General features: G+C 33.5%; 2 protein-coding genes across 2 annotated transcripts; one reads left to right on the top strand and one right to left on the bottom strand.

Annotated features, from left to right (window-relative positions):
• The first annotated feature begins 5343 nt into the window (after positions 1–5343).
• On the top strand, positions 5344–15146 carry LOC111640091 (WD repeat-containing protein 27-like). Its single transcript, XM_023386089.1, has 3 exons — positions 5344–5505; positions 9462–9595; positions 14778–15146. The coding sequence occupies exons 1-3, from the start codon at positions 5389–5391 to the stop codon at positions 14941–14943; spliced, it is 417 nt and encodes a 138-aa protein (XP_023241857.1). The 5' UTR covers positions 5344–5388; the 3' UTR covers positions 14944–15146.
• A 670-nt stretch (positions 15147–15816) lies between these two features.
• Positions 15817–16986, bottom strand: LOC111640093. Its single transcript, XM_023386092.1, has one exon. The coding sequence runs from the start codon at positions 16984–16986 to the stop codon at positions 15817–15819; it is 1170 nt and encodes a 389-aa protein (XP_023241860.1).
• Positions 16987–23945: the final 6959 nt, after the last annotated feature.

Raw genomic sequence — 23945 nt, 5'->3', positions numbered from 1 at the left:
TGGTATTAAGATTAATGTATTAAAAAGGATGCTTAATTATATAGGAACCACTTTTACTGGATTATTCAGCATATTTAAAGCTAAAAGAACTTAGTGAAAAGAAACATAACAACTGGTATACTCAACTTGACAATATTTTGCATTTAGCAGATTTTTCTTTAAGATTGCTGGAATCTTATCTAGAAGATTTATCTGAGATATCTAAGACATATTTATATAGCTTTCAAGAATATTTATTCAAAAATTATTCAGATAAAATAAGTATAGCATCTTATCATCCCTGGAACTCTGTTTTTCTGGCTATTTCTGACCCTCTGGCAATTTATAACTGGAACATCAGTTTTAATCTGAAAAAAGAAGTTCTTTTTTGTATAAAAAAAAACATTGGTATTTCCTTAATCACTTCAGATTTGTATCGTTTTTGTAAAACTAGTAGTTATTCATTACATTTACTTTTTCATTGTATTAAATTTTCACACATTAGCTTGGAATTTAATTATAATCTTACTTTTGTTATTTATAAAAATGATATTGTGTGGAATTATTTTGTTAAAGATGTATTGACTCATATGTTTTTTTAATTTTATAATTTGTTAAACAAAATTTTAACTAATGTATTCTCCCCCATTCCAGTGGGTTATAACCTTTAAGGAATTAATAAATTGAATTTGATATCACCATTACACTCACATACAATGTTCCCTCTAAGCTGCGTGACTGCGCAGCCGCGCACTGCTCAAATTGTTGCCGCGCACGAGAATTTATGTGCCGCGCAGGCGAGCATGCACACCAATTTGAATTGTTGTTTACTTATTTCTCACTCTGTCTGCAACATGATTATTGCTGCGTATATTTCCATTAAATACATTAAATCATTGACAAAAGATAGTATTTCGTATAAAAGTATGTTTTAAAATGAATTTAATCTCTACTTTATAATTAATTATTTTAATTTTTATAGGAAAAAATAAGATTTTATATATATGCTCAGAAAAATTTTTTGCTCAGAGAAGTATATGTTNTCAAATGAAATTGTACTGTACATATGTGAGCAATGTTCCCTCTAATTTTTTTTGTCGATGAGCGGAACATATACTTTTCTGAGCAAAAATTTTTTTTGCTCAGAAAAGTATATGTTCCGCTCATCTACAAAAAAACTTAGAGGGAACATTGCTCACATATGTACAGTACAATTTCATTTGATTCCAACAACCCCTTCTTGATATCATAACTTTTATGGCAATGAGTATATATAATATAAATATGTAAATTTTTTGAAAAACATCTAGTGCCTGTGTGACTACCGAAGTATACAGACTTATACCCCGTTTGCACTGAGCATTTCAATCTAGATTGTGACCAAGGTCAGTGACAATGCCTTGGTGTGACCTCTGTCGACTGTTTCAATCTTGACTGAAACGAGGTTCAATCGTGATTGACTCAAGAGAGTTCTTGAAACTAGATCCAGTCATACGAGAGATCCCACAATCCCATGCTCGCAAGAAAATACAAGATGGGTGCAGAACACATGTCAGTCTATCATCAGAGAAATAAAAAAGATACTGTATTTGGAGAGATGGTGACATCTGTCTGTTATTAGATGTATGGCAAGAAAAAGTACTGTATTTATTTCTAACCAAAACTTCCATTTTGTTTGTTGGTGTTCATGACTTACCGTGTAGTTATGTCAGTTTTATCATCACGTGTAATAACCAGGTTCTTCTCAAGCAGACTGCCTGTGAGAACAGTACAACGTTCAACTGGCGACAGTCACAATCCAGATTGTAGGTAAATCGAGATTGAAGTGAGTCGTGGATTGTGTGCAAATGTAGTATTAGGGTTGGAGTAAGAGTAACGAGGAACCTTATAATTTGAACACACCTTACTAATTGGTTATCAATAAACTTTGTATTGCTAATGATCATATACACATACAAACCTATGTGACACGCATTAACAACTTAATCATTACTGTCATCCAACAATCCGGAAGTTACCGACGCCTTATCTTGAAGGAATCTCATACACAGGTACAAGCCATGACATATTAATAATAATTAAATACAAGTATGTACAAGGACGATCGACATATGCTGATCCACTTGAAGAAACATGGGATAAGGCTAGCCCCCAATGATTATTATATTAGCCCTGTGGGTGATGTTTCTGTTGAAGGTTCACCGTCAATTTTTGAGACAATAATCTAGTATCTAGACTAATCTGGTTATGTCCTTTCTTAATATTGATCAATCTGATCACATTCTAATGTCAATGCAAGTGGATTCAGACTCTGTATTGTCGCTTCTTCTAGTACTTTCACCCTTAGTGTCCGACCCCTTACCTCTCCCTTCTCTTCCTTCGGCGATCCTAAGTTCTCTCAATCAATTCAGTGAGAGCAAGCTGGAATGAAAGACAAGAAAAAGGTCTATCTACTTGGTGCAAGCTTGCTTTTATACCTTCCCATCATCCGGGGCTCCAGATGACAAACATGTGACACTGGTCACCCAACCACAAGTGATGTGACACTACCATCCAGGTGGTACGAGACAAATGGAATTTTTACAAACACACTTGATAACCCAACAATTTATAAATCGTGATGCAAATTAACTGAAAGCTATGTTACAATTACAGGATAATATAACAGAAACACTAGTTGTGGAGCACTGCACATCTTTAAAAATTAACTTTATCAATAGTTTAAATTAACAATATTATCTGTAAACTCATTTGTTAATTATGAAATTTAAATCTACTCAAAGTAACAAGATAAAGTACTTCAAATTCTTTTTAAAAATTTTAATTATTTTTTAAGATTGTTTATTTGTAGATTTTTTTGATGTAATTTATTAAATTTTGTTTTGTTTATTTTGTGTGTTCCTTCCCAGACTGGAGGAAACCTACAATATCAATAAAAAATCAATTCATTGAGTGATTAATTGATATTTTCATTTTTAAAATTCATTTACATTTTTAATATTTACTTAATACTTGAATTATAACCAGGTAAATGAAGATAAACAGAAAGGAATCAAAGAAATTGTTGAAATTGAAGATTTGCCAGAATCTCCTTCTGAAGAAGATATTAATGCTGTGCAAAAATCTATTGTTAATAATATAATGTTACAAATGGATTATGATAGAAAAACAACGGCTCTTAAGCAACTTCAAGGACAAATGTGGAGAATTGGCTACAAAAATGGTGAAATAAAATCACAGTAGGCTGTATAATAAATTTTTTTAATCTAAATTTTATTTTAATTTTAATATGTTATAATTCTATCATATTTACAAATAGAAAGAGTGAATTTCAAACTTTATATTGTAATAATCCAGATGTTTAATCAACTCATTTGTAGAGCCAATTATTTGAATAATTTTCCATATGCAGGAACTTACAAGGTCTGAGATTATGCTTATTCTCCAACGTNATTATTTTAGTTATACTTTTTTTTTTGTCTAAAACCAGTTAAGAAGTAAACAAATATTTTTATTACTTATTTTATTTCTCTTTTATTATAATAAAGTCACAACTATATATAAAATGTATTATTTTTGAACAATATTTAAAAATATATAAAGCAATTTATGATTGTGTAGAAATAATTATCTAAATTGTTGTGTCCTTGAACACTGTAGTTTGCCAAATTACATATAAGTTTTTAATCTTTATGTGCCAGATATTTGATTATTTTATCTTTTTATAAATTTATAAATAAAAAATAGATCTAAAACATAGTTGTTATAATCTGTTTAAAGCATATTTATGTTAAGAAATTTAGATAAGATAAGAGAAAATATTTTATTGGTACATATTTTATATTTTATCAAAAAAATTATCACAATTTTTGTATTATTTTGATTTTCTCCCTATAATATATACTAGTTTTAAATTATATTTTAATTAAACAAACTGTAACCTTTTTACAATGAGATTAGTTTTTGGATTATCCAGTTTAGGTAGTTTATATTTTAATTTAATTACACTTAATTCTAGTCATGTTAAAGATTTGTATTTGATTTTTGCTTTTCAATGAATCAATTATTATATATCATTATTAAAACTATGCTGAAATTGTATTTTTACTGTTGTAATTTTAAAGTGAAATTGCTAATGAATCATATTTATTTCTTTTGTAGTTTGTCAGTTGTGCTTATAGCAATTACTTAGTATTGTTTCACCATCTTTTCTTAGTAATTTTAATTAATTAGGTTTCACAATAGGAATTTAGATGTTTATTCTAATTTATTTTAAACAAGTTGTTTCACTTGTTCTTTATTATTTTAATCTGCATTATTCCAGAATTATTAGAAAAATCTCAATGAAAGATAAATAACAGAACTTCTTAATCTTTGGATTTATAGATGAAACAACTTCTGTGATTCAGATAACATTCTGGAAATGGCTAGTTCCTTACAAAAACAGATATATTTTAAATATTCTCTATGTTTACTTATTTTCTCTAAGTTATTGCATTTGTAATTATTTTATGTTTAACTTCCATTTTTACACTTCTAATATTTTTCAAAACAATTTACTGTTTTGTTTCCATGTTAAAAACAGTGTGTATGTTCAAATTATGTTTGTTTATATCTTCCAAATAAAATAAGTTAATTATTTTGAGATGTTTTTTGCAGTTTAGTGTTGCTAATAAAATTTAAATTATTATTAGGCTGCAATTTGAAAATTGCAGACCTGTAAATTTCCACTGGGGTTCGTCTGGCTGTCTGTCTGTCCTTTCTTAATCTTGAAAATGAAGTTAGATAGATGAAAATCATGACCAGATATGGAAAGTTTAGGGACAGGAGGCTCCAATTAACTATTGATACATACAAACTTCCAGTCCAGACTGGAAGTCACATGATTTCAATTCAAAAATTCTCTAGAATAGAGTTAGTTAGATGACCAGTATGTCTCTATTGTTTTCAGGAAAAGTATGATGTTTGGAGGCAAGACACTACTAAAATTGAGAGCATATATTTTAAAGTAAATAAATTAAAAATATGATTAAAAATTGCAGTCTGGCATTGTGACAATGTCACAATAATTTTGTCAATTTTTTCATTTTCCTGTTTAAGGATGATACAAAAATATCTCTCAATAGAGTTCATTCATATTTATTTACATGACCATAATTTAAAATGTTTGTAGAAATTTTAATAAATTAATAACAATAGTCTAGTAAAATCCAGTTTGACTTAAAGCTTCTAAGTGTTTACATATTAACTAATTTTTTTAACGTGTAATAAATAGACTAAGATAATTCTACTTTCAAAATTCTGTTAATATAAATGAACTATAATCAATAAGTTATTAATGAATTTAATTTTTAAACTTATTTAGGTCATAATGGAAATGTGAGTAGTGTTAATTTCAGTCATTCAAACATGGGAGAATTACTTTTAACAAGTGGTTATGATAAAAAAGCATTAATTTGGAAGTGGAAACAGAATCAAAAACCTTTATTAATTGTTGATTCATTACAATTTGAAGACAAATTTAAGGTAGTTTTTATAATCTATTTAGTAATCTTTAGTGATTTAGTAATATATTAAAATAAATATACAGTTTATAAATAATTTATTATATTTTTTATTCTTAAATTATTTTTTAAATTTTATTCATTAAATTCATTAATTATTAATTTAGTTATTTTGATTTTTTATATTAATACTAGTGTTTTATTTTATGATATTCTGCATTTTTTAAACAAACCTTTGTAAGTATTTTAATTTTTAAGTATGTAAATGTTAATAAATGAATTCTAAAATATTTTGTTACAGAAGTCTATACACTATGTTAACAATAAATTTAAAGTAATTTATGACATCTGTCATATAAAATAATTACATGTATATGCAGGATACATGATACACCATTTTAATATAACTTTTTGCATTGTAAATAAAATTAATTTGTTTAATTTTATACAATAGAATCTGCTTATTGTAAGCATGGATACTGTAATCAGATGTTTAATGTTATCATAATTAGCAAGTCTCAAAACATACAAATTCAAATACACAGTGAATAGAGAATGTTGAAAGAGAATAATGAAACAGCTCTCAACCTGTAAATAAATAAAAAATCATATAAATTGCAGATAAAAATGTATTGAAATGAAACAGATGTAAAAATATTTTGTTGATACATGCTTCTTATCTTTAATTACTTATATCATACTTTTGTCCACTTTGAACGTTCTTGTGAACTAGGGCTTGTTATATTGAGGGAAGAGAAACAATTTTCACTTAAAATATATTTACTCAAATATAATCTTGTATGCCATTACATTTTGGGCCAATACCCCTCTTCAGCAGTAGTTACCATTTTCTAATTACAATTTAAAAAATTATAATTAAAAAATATAATTAAAAATTATAATTTATACATAATTCTTTTTAAAATATCTTAAAAAATTTGAGATATTTTAAAGTATTTTAAGATATTTTTAAAAAACTTNCATTTAACGATTAAAAAAAATATGCTATTATAAACTAATTCCCATAAAAATTAAACCAAATTTGATGTTTTTTTTAATTCGATATTCGTAAAGTTAAATTAAAATTAAGGGAGTAATAAAAATTTTAGTATTTGATTTTCTTTTAATAACAGTTTTATACTTTTCCAAGAAGCAAATTCCATCGTAAAACATACAAAACCGATATTCTTAACTGACCGAACAGATTAAATCCAGATTAAATCGGTGGGATTAAAGAGTGCAAATCGATCGTTCTCTTAATCCGTCCAATCCTAAAATCTCCCAAAATGTTTACAGAATTACTTATTTTACAACCCGTAATAAAAATGATCTTGATTTTGCTCATTAAACATAATCTTCTATTATTTTACATCGCAGTGGTTTTGCATTTTATTAACTTTTATATATTGAGATTTAATTAAGCATAAATAAATATCACTTATGGTAGCTGTTATTACGTACTATGAATGTATGTCTCTTTAATCCGAAATTAAGTTCGGTAGACTATCATTACAGCTTCAGTGCAATAAGTGTGACAATTTTTAATATTGCACTGAAGAGGGGCTTAGCATTTATATAAGCCCGAAATGCATATGTGATAACAATAAAAGAAGTGTCTAACCTCAAGCTGTAATGATAGTCTACTGAACTTAATTTTGGATTAAAAAAACATACATTCATAGTACGTAATAACAGCTATCATAAGTGATATTTAGAAAAATTTTTTAATTGAAATAACATGACTTCCAGTTTGCATTGGAAGTTCTTATATAGTTAATCAGACCTCCTGCCCCTAATTTTTCCATATCTGGTCTCATCTTTCATCTATATAACTGTTCTCAAGATTAAGGAAGATAGATAGACAGACTGACAACAGTGGAAATTTATAGGTCTACAATTTTTTTGAATTGCAGTCCAATTAATGTTTAATTAGAAAATGTTAATGTCTGCTGAGGAGGGGCATTGACCAAAAATGTAGTGGCATACAAGATTACATTAGAGTAAATATATTTTAATTGGAAATTGTGTTTCTCTTCCCTCAGTATAACAAATCCTAGTTCACAAGAATGTCCAAAGTGGAAAAAACTATAATATGTAAAAATATTACTTTTAGCTAAACAAAGTATTAATATATTACCAAAATACAAAAAATTTCAAAACTTATCATCAAGTGAAAGGAATTTTATCACAAAATTACATATATAATTTTTTTTGTTAACGTTGTTAGATGTCTTTGTTAAAAAATTTTGATGAACAACCAGCATCATCGGAATTGACCACTACTAACACACAGTGGAGTACAGAAATTAGCAGCCAAATTTTCCCAGAAAGGGAGAGTTGATGACAAACCACATAGTAAGCATCTGTGATCAAAATCCCAACACTTTGTTAATAAAACACCCCTATCTTAAAGTTGGAAAGTAGGATCACTTGCTGCTCTCACATTTGTCAGGATGACATGAGATAACAGAGCCTTATGGGGGTAGTTGGTGGTATAAAGACAATTGTGATATTTAAAAAGAATCACGTAGAATTATCTGTTCTGAAGAGAGTCCAATTGATGTCACTCTTGGAGGGTATGTGTATGAGTTTCTTGGAATTTTCTTTCATCCTATTTGGATGACCTAGACTACACTGTGAATTAGTAGTTGGGGGAATCTAATAGTTCCTGCAGTAGGCAGAGTTGATCTTCAGCTTGTTGGGCTTTTTCCAGACAGAGAGAGTCCAAAGTGACTCAGTTGATCTTTTTAGGGAAAGACAGTCAGTCTCTTTGATGGAAAATGATGTTCAGTTGTACCCTGTAAAAGAATGAGAAAGACTGGAATCCAGTGGTCAAATCTCTTGGAATGGAAAGATGTTCAATCACACTTTGAAAAAAGCAATGTGCTCTTGGAAACACATCTTTTATATTATTTTTGATCCAAAATCAATATTTGATTGGTTCAAGTCTTCCCTCTCCCTATTGATCCCTGTTCTGTTGCTATGAACCAAATTCAGGTTGAAGGAGAGGGACATCTTCCTCCACCCCAATGCCGGGTCCATCACTCCCTGAAGTGCTTAATTGCAACTTCCCCAGGGTGATAGCCCATAATTAGGGGAAGATGTGTTTTTGCTTTTTGTTAAGGAAGGATGCAGATGTAACTAAGAGGTTTCACTCTGCAATTTGATACAATAAAACGTTTTTCCCATTGTTCTTCCTACATATCAGGGGGGAGGTCGAGATCTTTTGTTTATGATATCTTCCTATCATTTAACTCACCCAAATTCTGTTTTTCTTAACAACACATTTCCTTTCTACTTTTGTGTTTTTTGAAAACAAAAAAATATTTTACATCAATATTTTTCCATGAGAAAGGGAATATAATAACAAGTGAGTGGTTTGGACATCAACATCCACAAACAGTCACATATTCAGGCACCTTGATCACTATTTTGGCATCGTTTGTGAATAGTCCCCAGTATATGTGATATACTGGGGACTCTTGGCTATTGGGAACATGATATACTGTGTTAGCCAGAACTCCATTTTGCATATTCTTCATAAGTGGCATCCATATCAATGGCATGATGCAGGATCTGGAACAGAAAGATTTGCTGCGAATGCTTTGTTATCATGCAGATAGTACTGTTATAACTTCAAACATTGATAACATACATGTGAATAAAGTTACAAATTCATTTGTGCAATCAGTGAATGTTTTCTTGTGCAAAATGATATGCCACATGTACCTTTTCCCATTTATATTTTTTGAGTGGTATTCAAGATAGCCATGAAGTTGCCACTATGCTCCAACAAGTTTTGCTCTTCATGACAACATGATATGAGACAATTGTCATTGCTAATCATTATTTACGTTTTATTTGGGTTGGTCCTGGGACTTTTTGTTCATGTTCCAGATTTAAATAGTATGGCTTTTTGAAGCAAATTATAATATTAATAATAATGCAAATTTCAATAATGTTTTTTATACATTTTAGAAAAATATATCAATCCCAGAAGAAATTTCAGCAGCACAATTTTATTATATGGATAAATTTATATTATTAACTTACGGAAATATTTTAAATATGTACTTATATAATTTGGATTTTTCAAAGTCAGATATTGAAAGGTAAGCAATAGTTTTAAATTGATAATTACTTCAAACTGCTTCACTGAAATTTACAAAATTTATTAGTGTTGTAACGAATAGTATATTCGGCCTCAGGCCGAATACCGAATATTAACTATTCGGTATTCGGCCTGAATATATTATACCGAATACTATTCGGCTTGATTAACGCACGTACAGTACAAAAATTGGCGCGCAAACCGCATTATGGCAAGGACCCTGCTCTCTATTGGCCCGCTGTCACTACGCTTCGCCAATCACGTTAATTCTTGACAGTTGAAGCGGACAGACACGAGCGTCATGGCAGTATGTAATAAGTGATGATATCAAATGTGGATAACAATGAAATGACCCACACGTGTAAATAACGGAAAAAGAACAGATAAGGACCGCGAAGTGAAAATGTGAAAATAAATATGAAATTGAGTTGATAACATAATCAAACAAGTTGAGGCAGCTTATTGGCGCGAAATTCGCAGCCGTCAATGCCAAACAGTTGTTGTCATAGACTTCGAAAAGCTAAATGCTTGTAATGAAAGTCACTTAGCGTGCACGGGTGAAAGCCTGGCGCTGTTCGAGCTACCAAGCTGTCTCGAATATGTGAAATCATAACTGTTACTTATACCGACATCTTATCTGTCTCTTTTCTCCGTTATCACCAGGCTATGAGTCACGTAATTGTAAAATGGGAAATCTACGACGGAAAAGTGACGAATCGAAAGTATCGTGAGCGTGTATTATGATGTATGCATAGGCATATGTGGACTAGAGCGATAGAGGAAAGAGAAAGGGAAGAGCAAAGATGAGCGCTTAAAAAGAAGGATAGACAGGGTCAGACCCTCACTGTCAGATGTGTGACGATTCTCGAACGAATAGGTGTGTACAGTACTGTACGTGTGCTGATCTTTGTAATTATAAATTGTGAATACATGTGACTAATATTATTTTCTTTTTTATTTTGTGCATGTTATAAGTTATAAATAAATATAGACAAACAACACTAACCGGATAACATTAAATCTAAATACCAAAATGATTAATTTACTGTGTTTTTGTTATTTCTTACTCCTGTTTTTAGGTATTTGGTATTCGGCCAAATAGTGATTAAATATTCGGTATTCGGCCGAATACCGAAAAATAGGTCGGATACCGAATAGTAACCGAATATTCGTTACATCACTAAAATTTATGCAATTTATTATTGTATAAATTATTACATAGAAAATTATTATTGCACAGAAATATTTTTTGGATTTAGAACCATGTGCATCTTGAAATATGCACTCACATTATTTTAAATACATTTTGACATTTGAAATTTAATCAGAAAATTGCTACGTCAATAATAAATTTCACTCATTATATTGCTTTGTTTTAATCAAATAAATAGATTTACTTGTTCTGTGTCAGTATTAATTGCCTGCAGAAATAGTTGTTCTAATGAAAGATGCAAGTATTTTTGTAAGTTCGCCGTTTTGGGGGAAATGCGTTAATTGCGCGTCAGGAAAACCTAGGGTCAAACCGTATGTGGGTGGTGGCTAGATGACAGAGGTGACAAGTGTCTTACACGAAAACCGTTTATTTTGACATTAGATTAAATTACACAATGGGAAGAACAAGAATTTATATGCTGGCCGGCTGATATTCCACTTTGGATATGCCCCGGGGCTTGAACGAGGTAGAGGCTGGTGATCTGCGGGCGATGTCCGGTAAATCTTGCGTACGATGTCTTGTCTCCTTCCTCCAGGGATGCGACGGAGCTCGGATGTGGTGGCGTCCTGGATATTTGGGTCCGGTGTGCAGCTGAGAATCCGCTGTCAATCCGCGCTTTGTCCTTGAGACCCGGGGGTTTTATAGGATTTTCCCCAAATCTCATCCTCTTGATTGGTCCCGTTTACCCTCTCCCTTACCCCGATTGGTCACTCTTTTTGTTTCTAGGCGAAACCCGAGACCGATCCGGGTCGGGAAAAGGTCAGAGAGGTGATGACGGGGCTTTTAATGTTCGCGCCCGTATTTTTCTCCGTTATGGTCCTTTTCTCTGTAATCTTTGAACCTAAACGGTACACCAGATGTTCTTTTGGCCATTTATCCCCTACCGCATTCGGACTTAACAGATGTCCCTTTTGTTCTTAGACCCCCCTTTTCTCGATTGCTTCGACACTTGTTCGCGAGCATCTCGACAAAGCTCTTTCCCTCTGTCGACATTCCCTCCTGTTGTTTATCATCGCGCCGCGTGTGTTTTACAATTCGAAAAGTTTTTGTCCCATCTGGGTTCTGTCATTAACATACCCTCTTGACCCGATTCTATCCTCGAAACTTTCCGACGTAAAAGTTTCGTAATTAGTCGTAATTTCGACGCTCTTTTACGACCCTCACATTTTGACATGCAATTTGGTGTAAAGTAAGCAGGAAATTATAATTATTATAGGAATTTAAATGCTTAAATAATAGTCTGAATTGATTTGAATTTAATAAAACTTATTCTATGTCACGAGTTGGTGCATTTATCGATACTTGGCAAATAATTTCATCATCCACTTTTAATTCATACAGATACGCGTTTCGGGCTTTCGCCCCTCTTTAATCTGTTACATCGATAGGTTGTGACTTGTGTATACAGTATCAGTCAGGCACCTTCTGTACTTTCCCCCTCCCCCTCTTCTCCCTTCCCCTCCCCTCCCCTCTTCTCCCGACTTGACGGCCTCACCCGCATGCCTCAACTTGTAACGTGTCACTTCCCCGAGTGCTGCACACAGCCTCTCCTGCGACTGTATAAACATTCTATTAATATTTTAATAATTGTAGCCAGTTTTTATGAATGTCAATGCTACAGATAAAAATAATATTAACAAGAACCTAAGCATTGACATTTATAAAAACTGGCAACAATTATTAAAATATTAATAGAATGTTTATACAGTCGCAGGAGAGGCTGTGTGCAGCACTCGGGGAAGTGACACGTTACAAGTTGAGGCATGCGGGTGAGGCCGTCAAGTCGGGAGAAGAGGGGAGGGGGAGTGGGAAGTACGAATTGCCGGCATTGTTAGAAACTTTGAGATAAAGGATACAAAGGTCTCTAAACAAAGACCTAGTAAATACATAAAATTCACCTACAACAAAAATGTAAGAAGCGTTATGAAGGAGATTGCGGACATAAAAGAATCAACGGTGATTTTAAAACGAGCTCCTAATTTATTTAAAATTCTAAGAAACGATAAAGGGGATATTAAGAAAGAAGATAAAGCAGGAGTTTATAAGATCCCGTACGAGAACCAACAATTAGGATTAAAAAAGGAGTACATAGGAGTTACAACAAGGAAATTGGGGTAAGGGTCAGGGAGCATAAATATGATGTTAAACGGAAAAAATCAAACGCAACTGTGCTGGCCCAGATGGCTCAAGCCCAAGGTTCCGTAGTTGGATGGGAAGAAGCTGAAATCATTAAGCAAATACACTCTCCAACTTTAGCGAAGACAGACGAAAAAATGGAAATACTGTATACAGGAGCAAACTTGATGATAGATGTATAAATTAAATTTAATGCCTCTACAATAAGTGTGTGAAGAGATAGACGATATGGACTCATGTATATGTATAGTCTAGTAAGAAATATATTTTTTCTTCTAAATATGAATTTGTCCCGGCAATTTTTGTTAATCTAGTTTTTAAATTTATATTTACAATTCAAAATGAATTATTATTCTTTATTTAAAACTATTATTAACAACTTTTTATTTTAATACTTATAAAAGCATGAATTCTATATATACATCTTTAAACTGTTACTCAAATTTAAAAGTGTATTTTATCATATATATACTCATAGCTATATACTTGTGAGCCACCGGGGAGGTTGGAAATTCCTCTCCTTTCCGGCAACAGGTCGGTGACCTACTTTCTTGTCAAGGATGGTGTTTACGTTCTGTTACGCTAGTGGAGGAGAGTCGGAGGGGTCGACGATAAGACGTTGGCAGAGTCGAGTAACGACACCACTTAAAAACAAAACAAGAATTTATTTAACTCGCTAACTAAATAAAAATTTACAAAACTCGTTCGACTTTGCGGATGAGAGAGAGAGTTTACAATAATATTTCATACTTCTGGGATAATATCGGATGGATACTCCGGCTTTAATTGTTCTGAAAGGCGGTGCGAGGTGTGGCCCAAGGTCTTCCAATTAAGGTCGTACAGTAGGTATACGGGAAAGTTAATGTCCGTCTTTGTCATTGTTCGTTCGATTGGCGACTCACCCCGAGAGGGGAAGGAGATGGCTTTTATACGTATTGTGGTGGGAAAATTCGTCAGGTGATCAATTGTTTTAGCAGGTGTGGGGTTAATTAAAGTTGGTGTCAGAATGACTTCATTATGACGAATTTCGCCGGTAATTGTAAACTATACGCGGTTTGATCGTGAGAATGTTTATAGTTAAACAGAAAGAGTTACCCCTTAACGACCATTGACAAGATAACTAGTCCAGTTTCCATAGCGTTACAGAAAACTCGGTCCTTTCGGCCCTAAAAATTTTTTTTTTCAATTTTCGGATGTTTTCCAAGTCTCCAAATTTTTTCAAAAATTTTTTCCCGCGCGAAAAAATTTTATCGCGATTTTAATCTACCTTTAATGACGCACGATTAACACTTAATTGTTTTTTTACGGCATTTTTTAATCAAATTTTATTCATCGTTGTAAAGTTCTAGTGCACGGATTTTACTTCGGTAAAGTTATTTAAAGCTACTTTCTGATATCAAAAACGACCTCCAATAGTTTTTTAATTTTTTTAATTAATATATTTTATTATATATATGCGTTTAATTAAATCGGGGGGGGTCGTTAACTATTAATATGAAGTAGATAACAATAATGATTATTGTTTGAATATAAAAATTCANGATTACTTGAAATTATGACAAATTATATATTAATAATAATCAAATAAATTTCCATCTAAAGATGATGATATTACTCAATTCCAAAATAAATATTTGATTTTTTTTCAATATTAATTTTTTTCCTATTTTATTTATTAATTTTTTAAATATTAGCTTCTTATTTAAGTGCATTTTAATCTATGGAAGAAAATGAATGCCAGTTTCTATTTTAGTGTTAATTTATTTGTAAAATTATACTTTTACTATAATATAGAATTTTTTAGATGTAATTACATTTTACTTAAATTTTCCAGCTATAAAATGAAAAGTGAATATCAAACTATTTTATCTCTCACTTTGGAATCAAAACGAATAACTGCTCTTTCAGCTGTTAATCAATTTTATTCTTGTATCCTTTTCATTTTTATAACCTTCCTATCTCTTTTCATAATAAATGTTTCTATTTTTAATGAAATATAGGAACTGTTCTACTTTCAGCACCGGGGTGAAATCAACGTTACACTATCTGGAACCTTTGACCGGTGCTCTATGCGTATATATTGTATATCGCTTGACAAACGTTTTCGAGCGATCTGTTCGCTCTTCTTCAGGTCGACTGAAAATTCCCCGGACGGAGTGTATATTATTTGTTGGGATCGGGTGATGGTTCCGACTGGGTGGGTCGTTTCTGGAATGCGCGGTTGTGTGGTGGGGGAGGAAGCGGCGGGTTGGCGTCTAACAGCGATTGCCAGGCCAGAGACATGGTTAGCTCTTCCTTCCGGTTAACGCAGGTGGTTAGCCGGCCGGCATTGTAGATAGCCGCGGCCTCCAGCCACCTGAGATGCTGTTGGTGCGGCGTGTTGATGATGATAGTAGCCTTCTCGAGTTGCGCTTCGATTTCGGGATCCGACGAATATGTGGCCAGGGCTGTGGTTAGCCTCCCGTGTCAGATATCCGCTTGGTGTTCACGCAGGCGGGTGTACAAGGAACGTTTGGTCGAGCCGATGTATAGTAGGTCCGCGTTCTGTTTGTTGTCCCGGAGTGGGATAGAGTAGATTCCGGGGAGTCTGGTGCGATCGGGAGGGTCTTTATCGTTCCGTAGGATACGGAAAATTGTGGGGCATCTTCTGTATGCCAATCGTATCCCGTGCTCTCTGGCTATCTTCCTATGCACAATCTTGAGGTGCGGGTTGAATGTGATGGGGACCCGTGTTGGGCTATCTTGCTGTGGGTCGGCGACATTTCTTGCGGTTAGGGCGTGTTTCTGGCGTTGGTATCGTTCAACTAAGCGGCGTGTCATGTTCGGGAACCCTTGCTCAGTTGCTATCCTCTTGATGCGGACTAATTCGTTTATTAGGGCTTGCTTGGTGGATGAGTGTGAAAATGCTCTGTCCACCAGAGCCCTAAAGGCGGCTGCCTTGTACGGGAACGGGTCAGAAGAATCGGCTGGTATGTACGTGGGGGTGGATGAGGGCTTGGGTATACGGCCGTGTGGATGGTGGATCCTACTATTTTTATTCCAATGTCGAGGAAATGGACTTCTGTACTAGCTTGCTCCAGTTCAACGGTTAGGCCGAAAGGGTTGACGGTTCTGACGAAAGATGTCATGTAGGAGACCTCTCTCCATACGATAAGAATGTCGTCCACGTATCTTTTATAAATCAGGATGCTAGGAAGGAAAGGTGGGAGGGCCTTACTTTCGAGCTGTCTGACGACCATTTCACAGAGGTCGCCCGAGAGTGGGCTACCCATCGGTACACCCTTTTTCTGCCGGTAGATAGTGTCGCCGAACCTAAAAACAGAGTCGTAACACGCCAGATGGGCCACCTCGAGTACCTGTTGGTGTAGTGCTTGGTCTTGAACTGTATTAAACAAAAAATCTCTGAGGGAGCAGAAGGCTGGAGGTAGCTCTATTGAGGGGTACATAGATTTGAAGTCCAGGCCTGTCATAAAACGTGGTGGGGAGGGTAGATCTTGTAGGAAGCGGATGAGGTCGGTCGGTTTATTTACGTTGTAGTGGTAGTTTTCTAGATGGGGAGTTAGGAGGTTGTGTATGGCTTTCTCAAGCTTTCGTGTGGGCGCCCTTACCTTGCCTACGATCGGGCGTAACTGTTGGTCCGTCTTATGTGTTTTAGCGTAGGCGAAAAGTCTAGGTACGTCTGGTGAATCGACTATTATGTCGTGTAGTGCCAGGCGCTTGGCTAATTTAGAGTCAGCGAGGCGTCTAACCTTAGCATGTAGTTTGTCGATTACATCGTCCTTTTCTTTCTCGCACATTGTATTATCAATGTATTCCCTCAAACCCTGCTGGTATGAGCTGCGTTTCATGAAGACTAGTGTTCTGAACTTATCAGCTCTGGTGAGAATCACTCCGTTCCCTCGCATCCATCTAGCAGTACGTCTCAGCTTGTCCCTGAGCTCTATAATTTCTTGCTGCTCCTTAGCTTTCCTGATATTTATCGAGGACATCCATCTGTAATATTCCTTCTGCGTGTCTGGGAGGCTTTTTAAAAGGTATTCCATGTCCGGGATGAGGTCTCTGGTTCTATTTTTGGGCGGCGGGGGTGTGTGAAGGTTGGGCCATATCTAAGTACAGTAGTCTACGTCAATAACGAAGTTAGGTGGTTGGATGTCGTCCCAAAGGATAAACGGGAACGTGGGGCTTTGGTTTTAGGTACCTGAAATTTTAGCACCCAATTCAGCTTCTTGCGGTAGCGTTCTCGTAAGTCGGCAGATAGGCAGGCGTTCGTAGATCGGGACCAACTTAGCGTTCTCTCTGGCCAATATATCCGGGTGTGTGTGGAATAAGGAGTCTTTGGTCTCTATTAGCTCTTTCAACTTTGCGAAGATCCGCTTTCTGGGTGATCGGATGGCTCTATTAATTAATTTAACTGACTTTTTTAAGGAGAGGTTCGTTGCCTGGTGGGAGGCGTATTCGGAAAATTGTCATCGGTAAAATGTCGCCGACCCACAGCAAGATAGCCCAACACGGGTCCCCATCACATTCAACCCGCACCTCAAGATTGTGCATAGGAAGATAGCCAGAGAGCACGGGATATGATTGGCATACAGAAGATGCCCACAATTTTCCGTATCCTACGGAACGATAAAAACCCTCCCGATCGCACCAGACTTCCCGGAATCTACTCTATCTCACTCCGGGACAACAGACAGAACGCGGACCTACTATACATCGGCTCGACGAAACATTCCTTGTACACCCGCCTGCGTGAACACCAAGCGGATATCTGACACGGGAGGCTAACCACAGCCCTGGCCACATATTCGTCGGATCCCGAAATCGAAGCGCAACTCGAGAAGGCTACTATCATCATCAACACGCCGCACCAACAGCATCTCAGGTGGCTGGAGGCCGCGGCTATCTACAATGCCGGCCGGCTAACCACCTGCGTTAACCGGAAGGAAGAGCTAACCATGTCTCTGGCCTGGCAATCGCTGTTAGACGCCAACCCGCCGCTTCCTCCCCCACCACACAACCGCGCATTCCAGAAACGACCCACCCAGTCGGAACCGTCACCCGATCCCAACAAATAATATACACTCCGTCCGGGGAATTTTCAGTCGACCTGAAGAAGAGCGAACAGATCGCTCGAAAACGTTTGTCAAGCGATATACAATATATACGCATAGGGTAATTATGCAGTTTAAGGGAATAGGAGTTTTTTAAATTGTATTATATTAAAAGAATGTATATTTAATAGACATTCAGAAAACGCATAACATTTTTCCGGGAGACCCGTATATACAGTGCTATAAACGAAAAATCATAGGACTATTTACAGGTTGTTCCCCGTTCGAGACGCCATTGCTTAAGCTTGCCGTCGTCGTGGAGGTGTACACTGCACGGCGGATGCACACAAACCGTGTCACGTGATCCGATTTCGACGTCAGTCGGTTACGTGACTAGGTCTCTGACGCGTTTCCGTGTAGCTTTTCTTCTTGCGGAAGAATCCCTTTTTTTTGTATAATCACGTGATAAAGGAAACGAGTTATTAACACGTGATTAACTCTTTTGTCACGTCGAGCAGCTCGCGGTCTACAGTTTGATAACTTTGCCTAGTTACGCTTCCGTAACATCGTAACAGTTAATATTTGACAACGACTTTATTTTTCGATTTTAACTCCGTAAAAACAGAACAAGTGAAATAATAAATAATAATTGAGTTACTTTAAAATTCAGATCAAATGCTTGTAATAATTAATGCTTAAATTTAATATCTAAATTTACAAACATATATGTTTTATATAACTAATCGCTCTGATTTTAAAATCTAAAGTTATATGACAGTAATATATAAATTACTGTATGTAAGATGTCCAGTCTTGTGTTATTTAATAACGAGCTTGGTTGAGAAAAACTGCTTTTAGATTAACTGAAATAAAGCAGATATCTTTGTGTTGACATTAGTTATAATCGACATTCTTGAATTGATACGATTTTAATGAAAAGGTTATCCACAAAAATTATCAAAAGCAAGTAATATGTTATTTATAAATTAACTTCATTGTTTTATTTTCTCGATATAGAATTATCAAGGTTCAATCATTAAAATGTTTCAGAATAACTGCTGACGCAAAATAACTCTTAACGCAAAGGAGAAAAATCAGAAGGTAGAAAGGAGTAATAGTTGTAATAGTAGTCTATATGGCTAAGGAAAGTTGCTTAACGTAACACGATCTGTTGATACCTTTGTAGATAACGGCAGACCCAGAATCATAATACATAATAGCATAAATTATTCAATAATATTTATTTATACTGTTTGTATCTTGTAATTAGGAGCGCATTCCCAAATAACTATTCTGAATGTAATCTTCGGGTCTATACAGACCTTATAAGTTATTGTTTTGCTATATTTTTAAGATAGTTACACATAATTTCTTAGATGTACTGTACAGTACTAATAACACTGGTCATATCGGAAGTGTTTAAAGTGAACATTCTAGTTTAAATTTATCATCCAGCGTTATGTTATACTTAGATATTTATTGTCAATTACTTTGATATTATTATTGATTTTGAGTTATCCGTTACAGCTATGTGCTGGATTATCTCTATTCTTAAACAGTATATACCACATATTTCATTTTATCTTCATTATGCTTAATATGACGTTAATGGTATACATATTTGGATATATGTGTATGAAAATGACAACAAAAGTTTTAGATTTAAGGATGACAAATAACCAGCTAAAAGCAATATGGATAGTTTCTCAGCTGTTTATTTATTTATTGATCCGCTGTTGTATCAATTTATTTACTAAATAAATTTAAAACAGTTTTTATAAATTGTCGAATAACTTTTATTAGTTATTTAATTAATAAGACGATACATCCGATTTATTATAAAAATCGAATGAATCGTTTTATTAAATAACTAATATATAGACTATGTTGTTTTTATGTATAAGTTTTTTATTTAAAACTGATCGTTTACATTTCTTCATAACTACAATTGGATAAATATTTCTTCATTAAAAATATGGAGTTTTATTCAGCAAAAGATAAAAGAATTCTCAGTAGATTATACGACTACTTTCGAATAGCGACTGTAGTTAGATAATTAGACTTGTGAAATCATTAGTTTATATATTAGCAATCAGTTCTGAATTATGCCACTACAGTAAACAGTACTAATGGCAGGAGCTCGAATTCTAATCCTCCTCAGACGGCATCCCGCTATGCTGACTCCCTCCGGAAAAACCGAACAATTCAAGCGAAAGAGAGAATTGCTTTGTCTCCACCAACCGTTTAGGCCTACACGTTAGTGAACGTAGTGTAGTATTATTTTCGGAAGATCCCTAAAATATATCAAAAATTGCTAAATTCCTTTTCTGCTACCTTCCCAATTAAGCGAAAAATTGCCCAATTAGCGTTTAAATTATGCAATAGTTTGGTTTCCGTTCTTTGAGATTTTGCCCAAAAAATTGGCTGCCTATTATACTAAAAAATTATACTTTCTATTCTGAAATTAGCTCTCTTTTTAAAGAATAACTTTTTAGATAAGTTTTAAGGCTGTGATACACCCGCTCAAGTAAATTTTAATAGTTTACTATTTTTAAGACTTATTTAAACGTGTTTATCCACGATCAATCTTTCATTCCGAGTTTATATCACGACTGAGTCAGGCAAAATGTAATTGGAAATATGAAGATAAAGAATGCAATTCTAAAAAATATATAACAACCTTTGTAGATCTCCAGCACAAAATTTTTACTAAGTGAACGTTTTTGTTAAATTTAAACATTAAGAATCTGATTAGATATCTAAAATGTTTATTATTCACTTTTTAAATACAACTCACAGGAAATTGCTGATGTGTCTTTTAATAAATATTAAAGAATTAAAACATTTTAGTGATTTATATAAATGGGGAAAACACTTTAAATCTGGAAAACATAGAATTGAAACATTAAGAATCATAAAAGGACATGCTAAACAAATGCTTGACAAAACTCGGGGCAGCTATAAAATTGTTAAAGGTAATCAGTTAAAAATATTGGAATTAGAAAATTTGTTGAGCTGAATAGTTCAATTAAGTTTACAGCTAGTGAATCAATGGTTACTAAATTTAGAAAAGAATAGAGATTAGTATTTCGAAAAACCTCAAAACTTGTAAATAAAATAGAAATAGTAAACGAAAAGGATATTTTAATAAAAGCTGCGCACTTTCAAACAACAGTAAACAATTTATTGCCATTTTATACGCGTAACATTATATTCAATACAGATCAATGTGCTTTTTCATACGAAATGATTTCACGAAGAACACTTTCATATAAAGGAGAAAAATACTATTTGATTTGCAAATTCTCCAAGTGATAAAAGTTACGCTTTCCTACATTGTTCAATATTAAAATCAGACTAAAAATAGATGAGAATAATGATTTATAATTGTTTGTACACGTTTGTAGCTGACAAACCATCTCCAAGAATGCGTAGCTTCTTCCATGAAAATTTTCATCCCATAAACCCGAGTCGACGCTTATTCATTGAAGGCTATTCATTTCGCTATAATATATTCTTCTGAGCTCAACAGGCATCTGAACGTGGATTTTATCGTTTAATAAACAAAACAAGGGTCTCCCATACACTAGCATGAGAAGGAGGAGTTTTGTGGATAAATTTATAAATACGGGGTGTGAACAAATATCTTATTCGTTGAAACACAGTTTATGTAAATAAAGACCAATCAATGCCTACATCGCCACAAGTTAACTGGTTAGGGGCAATTGTATGTTGCATTACGCGCAGTGCCGTGTTTCAAAATAAACCATACTGAAATAGATATTTAACTTTTATACAATAAATTTTAGTTGTAGTTCAAGTTTTATTTAGATGTGTAATGTACAGTATATTCAATTTTTTCACATTACCTTATAAGTATAATATAAGTATTATAAGTACAAATTTATGCTTTCATTTCTCTTTATTATTACATGTAAATAGTAAAATCTATTTTTATATCATTAAATTTATGATAATTTTATGCTTCATGTTTATTTTCTGTAATTAGTTTTTAAAGTAAAAATATCGAACTTTCAAGAATGGCAACTTTCCTACAATGCCGCAAACTTTTACAGGAAAGCACCGATCGCAGGCGTTGCCCCTGTACAGTTGTTTATCCATGATGGAAAGGAACCATTCAGGCACCAAATTCAACACCTTCAGAAAAATATTTTTTTTACACAAAAATAAAAAAAAGTGAGATTTTTCTCTACATCCTTATTCTAAATTAAACAGGAATAAAGGGGTTAAGAAAATAAGTTTATGTAGTATTTTATTTAATGTTTTTGGATAATACACGTAGGCTATACACGTAACTATATTTGTAAATTTGATGAGTATCTTTCACCTCAAGAATAAAACCCCACAAATAACTTCAGGTTACCTAAATATACCGTTATTTTTATTCCAAATATCATTAGAATACAGTGGTACCTCGGTATACGTCTGCTTTAGAATACGTCAAATTCGGAATACGTCCTGTTTGGACGAAACAAATTTTGCTCGGTATACGACTTAAATTCAATTATACGCGCCATCTATGAACAAGTAGCATTATCGGTGTACTAGACCAGACTAGACGTTTGCAGTGCAACGGTTTATAACTTTGCTAAATTTCTTCTGATTTTAATTTGTAAGTAAAATTTTATTATTTTTATTAATCATGAATTGCGAAAAGGCAAATGAAAAGCAACAGAAAACTAAAAAATGACTAGAATCACAATGGAACTGAAAAAAGAGATTGTTGAGAAATATGAAGGTGGCATGCGTGTTCGAGATTTTAAATGTTTCATACCGTATTCCGAGAACGACGATATCGACAATCGCGAAAAATAAAGACATTATTAAATCTGCTAACGTTGTGAAAGGGGTTAAATCAAGTTCTAAACAGAGATTGAAGACATTAGATCATGTTGAGAAATTGCTTTTGCTTGGATAACTGAAAAACAGTGCGCTGGCGACATCCTATCAGAACCAATTATTTGCGAGAAAGCTAAAAAGATACATGCTGATCTCATGAAAAATCAAGCTGGAACTAGCCAGGAAAACGAGGTGTTAAAGCCAGCCATTTTTTTTCACATGAGAACGGATTAATCATTTTTACACTACTTCTTATGGGAAAGATTGGTTTAGTATACGTCCAATTCGGTATAAGTCCAAACATCAGGAACGGATTAAGGTCGTATACCGAGGTTCCACTGTATTAATATTTTATTTCTGAATTTTTAATTATATTATATTACATCGCAATTATTTTTAAAAAGTATTATTTTATTATAATGTTTAGAGGATAAAGACAGGCGATGCGTGAGAATTTCTATTTTTAAGTTATTTTAATTAAATTATCGTTTCTAAGTAGGGGCCTTTACATATATGCCGCATCTGCAGGTGTACACGACCTCAATACAGTATAACTCCAGTGACACATTATTTCCATCAATGCTTGTCACTTCTAATTACATTTTAAAAGCAACTTTGTTACAACAAAAGCATGCTGTGAAGTTCTAACAAAACTGGAAATGTTTTGTTATAACTTCATATGCTTATAGCTTATTACAATAAAAATTCATCTCCTTGTCATTAAATATCTATTTTTTTCACAATAAAATCGATTTAATATTAAATATATTTTACAAAATTACTTTTTATTGATTAATTCATTATTACATGATATTAAATCTTTTCATTTTTCTAAATATTTTACAGCTTTTACTGATAAAAATTTTTATATTATAAAACTTTGATTTTTATTTGCTTATTACAGCATTTATTTCTTATTTAATACCTAATTTTTATGCATAATGTTTTTTAGGGATAAAAGCGTAAATTTCGTCCATATTATATTTTAGATGTAAGATTTCTCGGTTTTTTTCATTGTCGGGTTTAAGAATGTAATCTTTTTTATATAAATTTTAATGTTTTCTTTACAAATAAAGTAATTTTTATATCGA

This window comes from Centruroides sculpturatus, unplaced genomic scaffold, assembly GCF_000671375.1.
Source record: "Centruroides sculpturatus isolate CEXI.00-Female unplaced genomic scaffold, Cexi_2.0 scaffold1322, whole genome shotgun sequence".
Lineage (NCBI taxonomy): Eukaryota > Metazoa > Arthropoda > Arachnida > Scorpiones > Buthidae > Centruroides > Centruroides sculpturatus.
Note: the sequence above shows the minus strand (reverse complement) of the source record. Positions and strands in the feature narration are given on the sequence as shown.

Coding starts and splice junctions, on each gene's coding strand:
- LOC111640091 (XM_023386089.1), top strand. CDS start 5,389: ATGGGAGAATTACTTTTAACAAGTGGTTATGATAAAAAAGCATTAATT. Junction 5,506..9,461: donor AATTTGAAGACAAATTTAAG/GTAGTTTTTATA, acceptor TATACATTTTAG/AAAAATATATCAATCCCAGA. Junction 9,596..14,777: donor TCAAAGTCAGATATTGAAAG/GTAAGCAATAGT, acceptor TAAATTTTCCAG/CTATAAAATGAAAAGTGAAT.
- LOC111640093 (XM_023386092.1), bottom strand. CDS start 16,986: ATGGAATACCTTTTAAAAAGCCTCCCAGACACGCAGAAGGAATATTAC.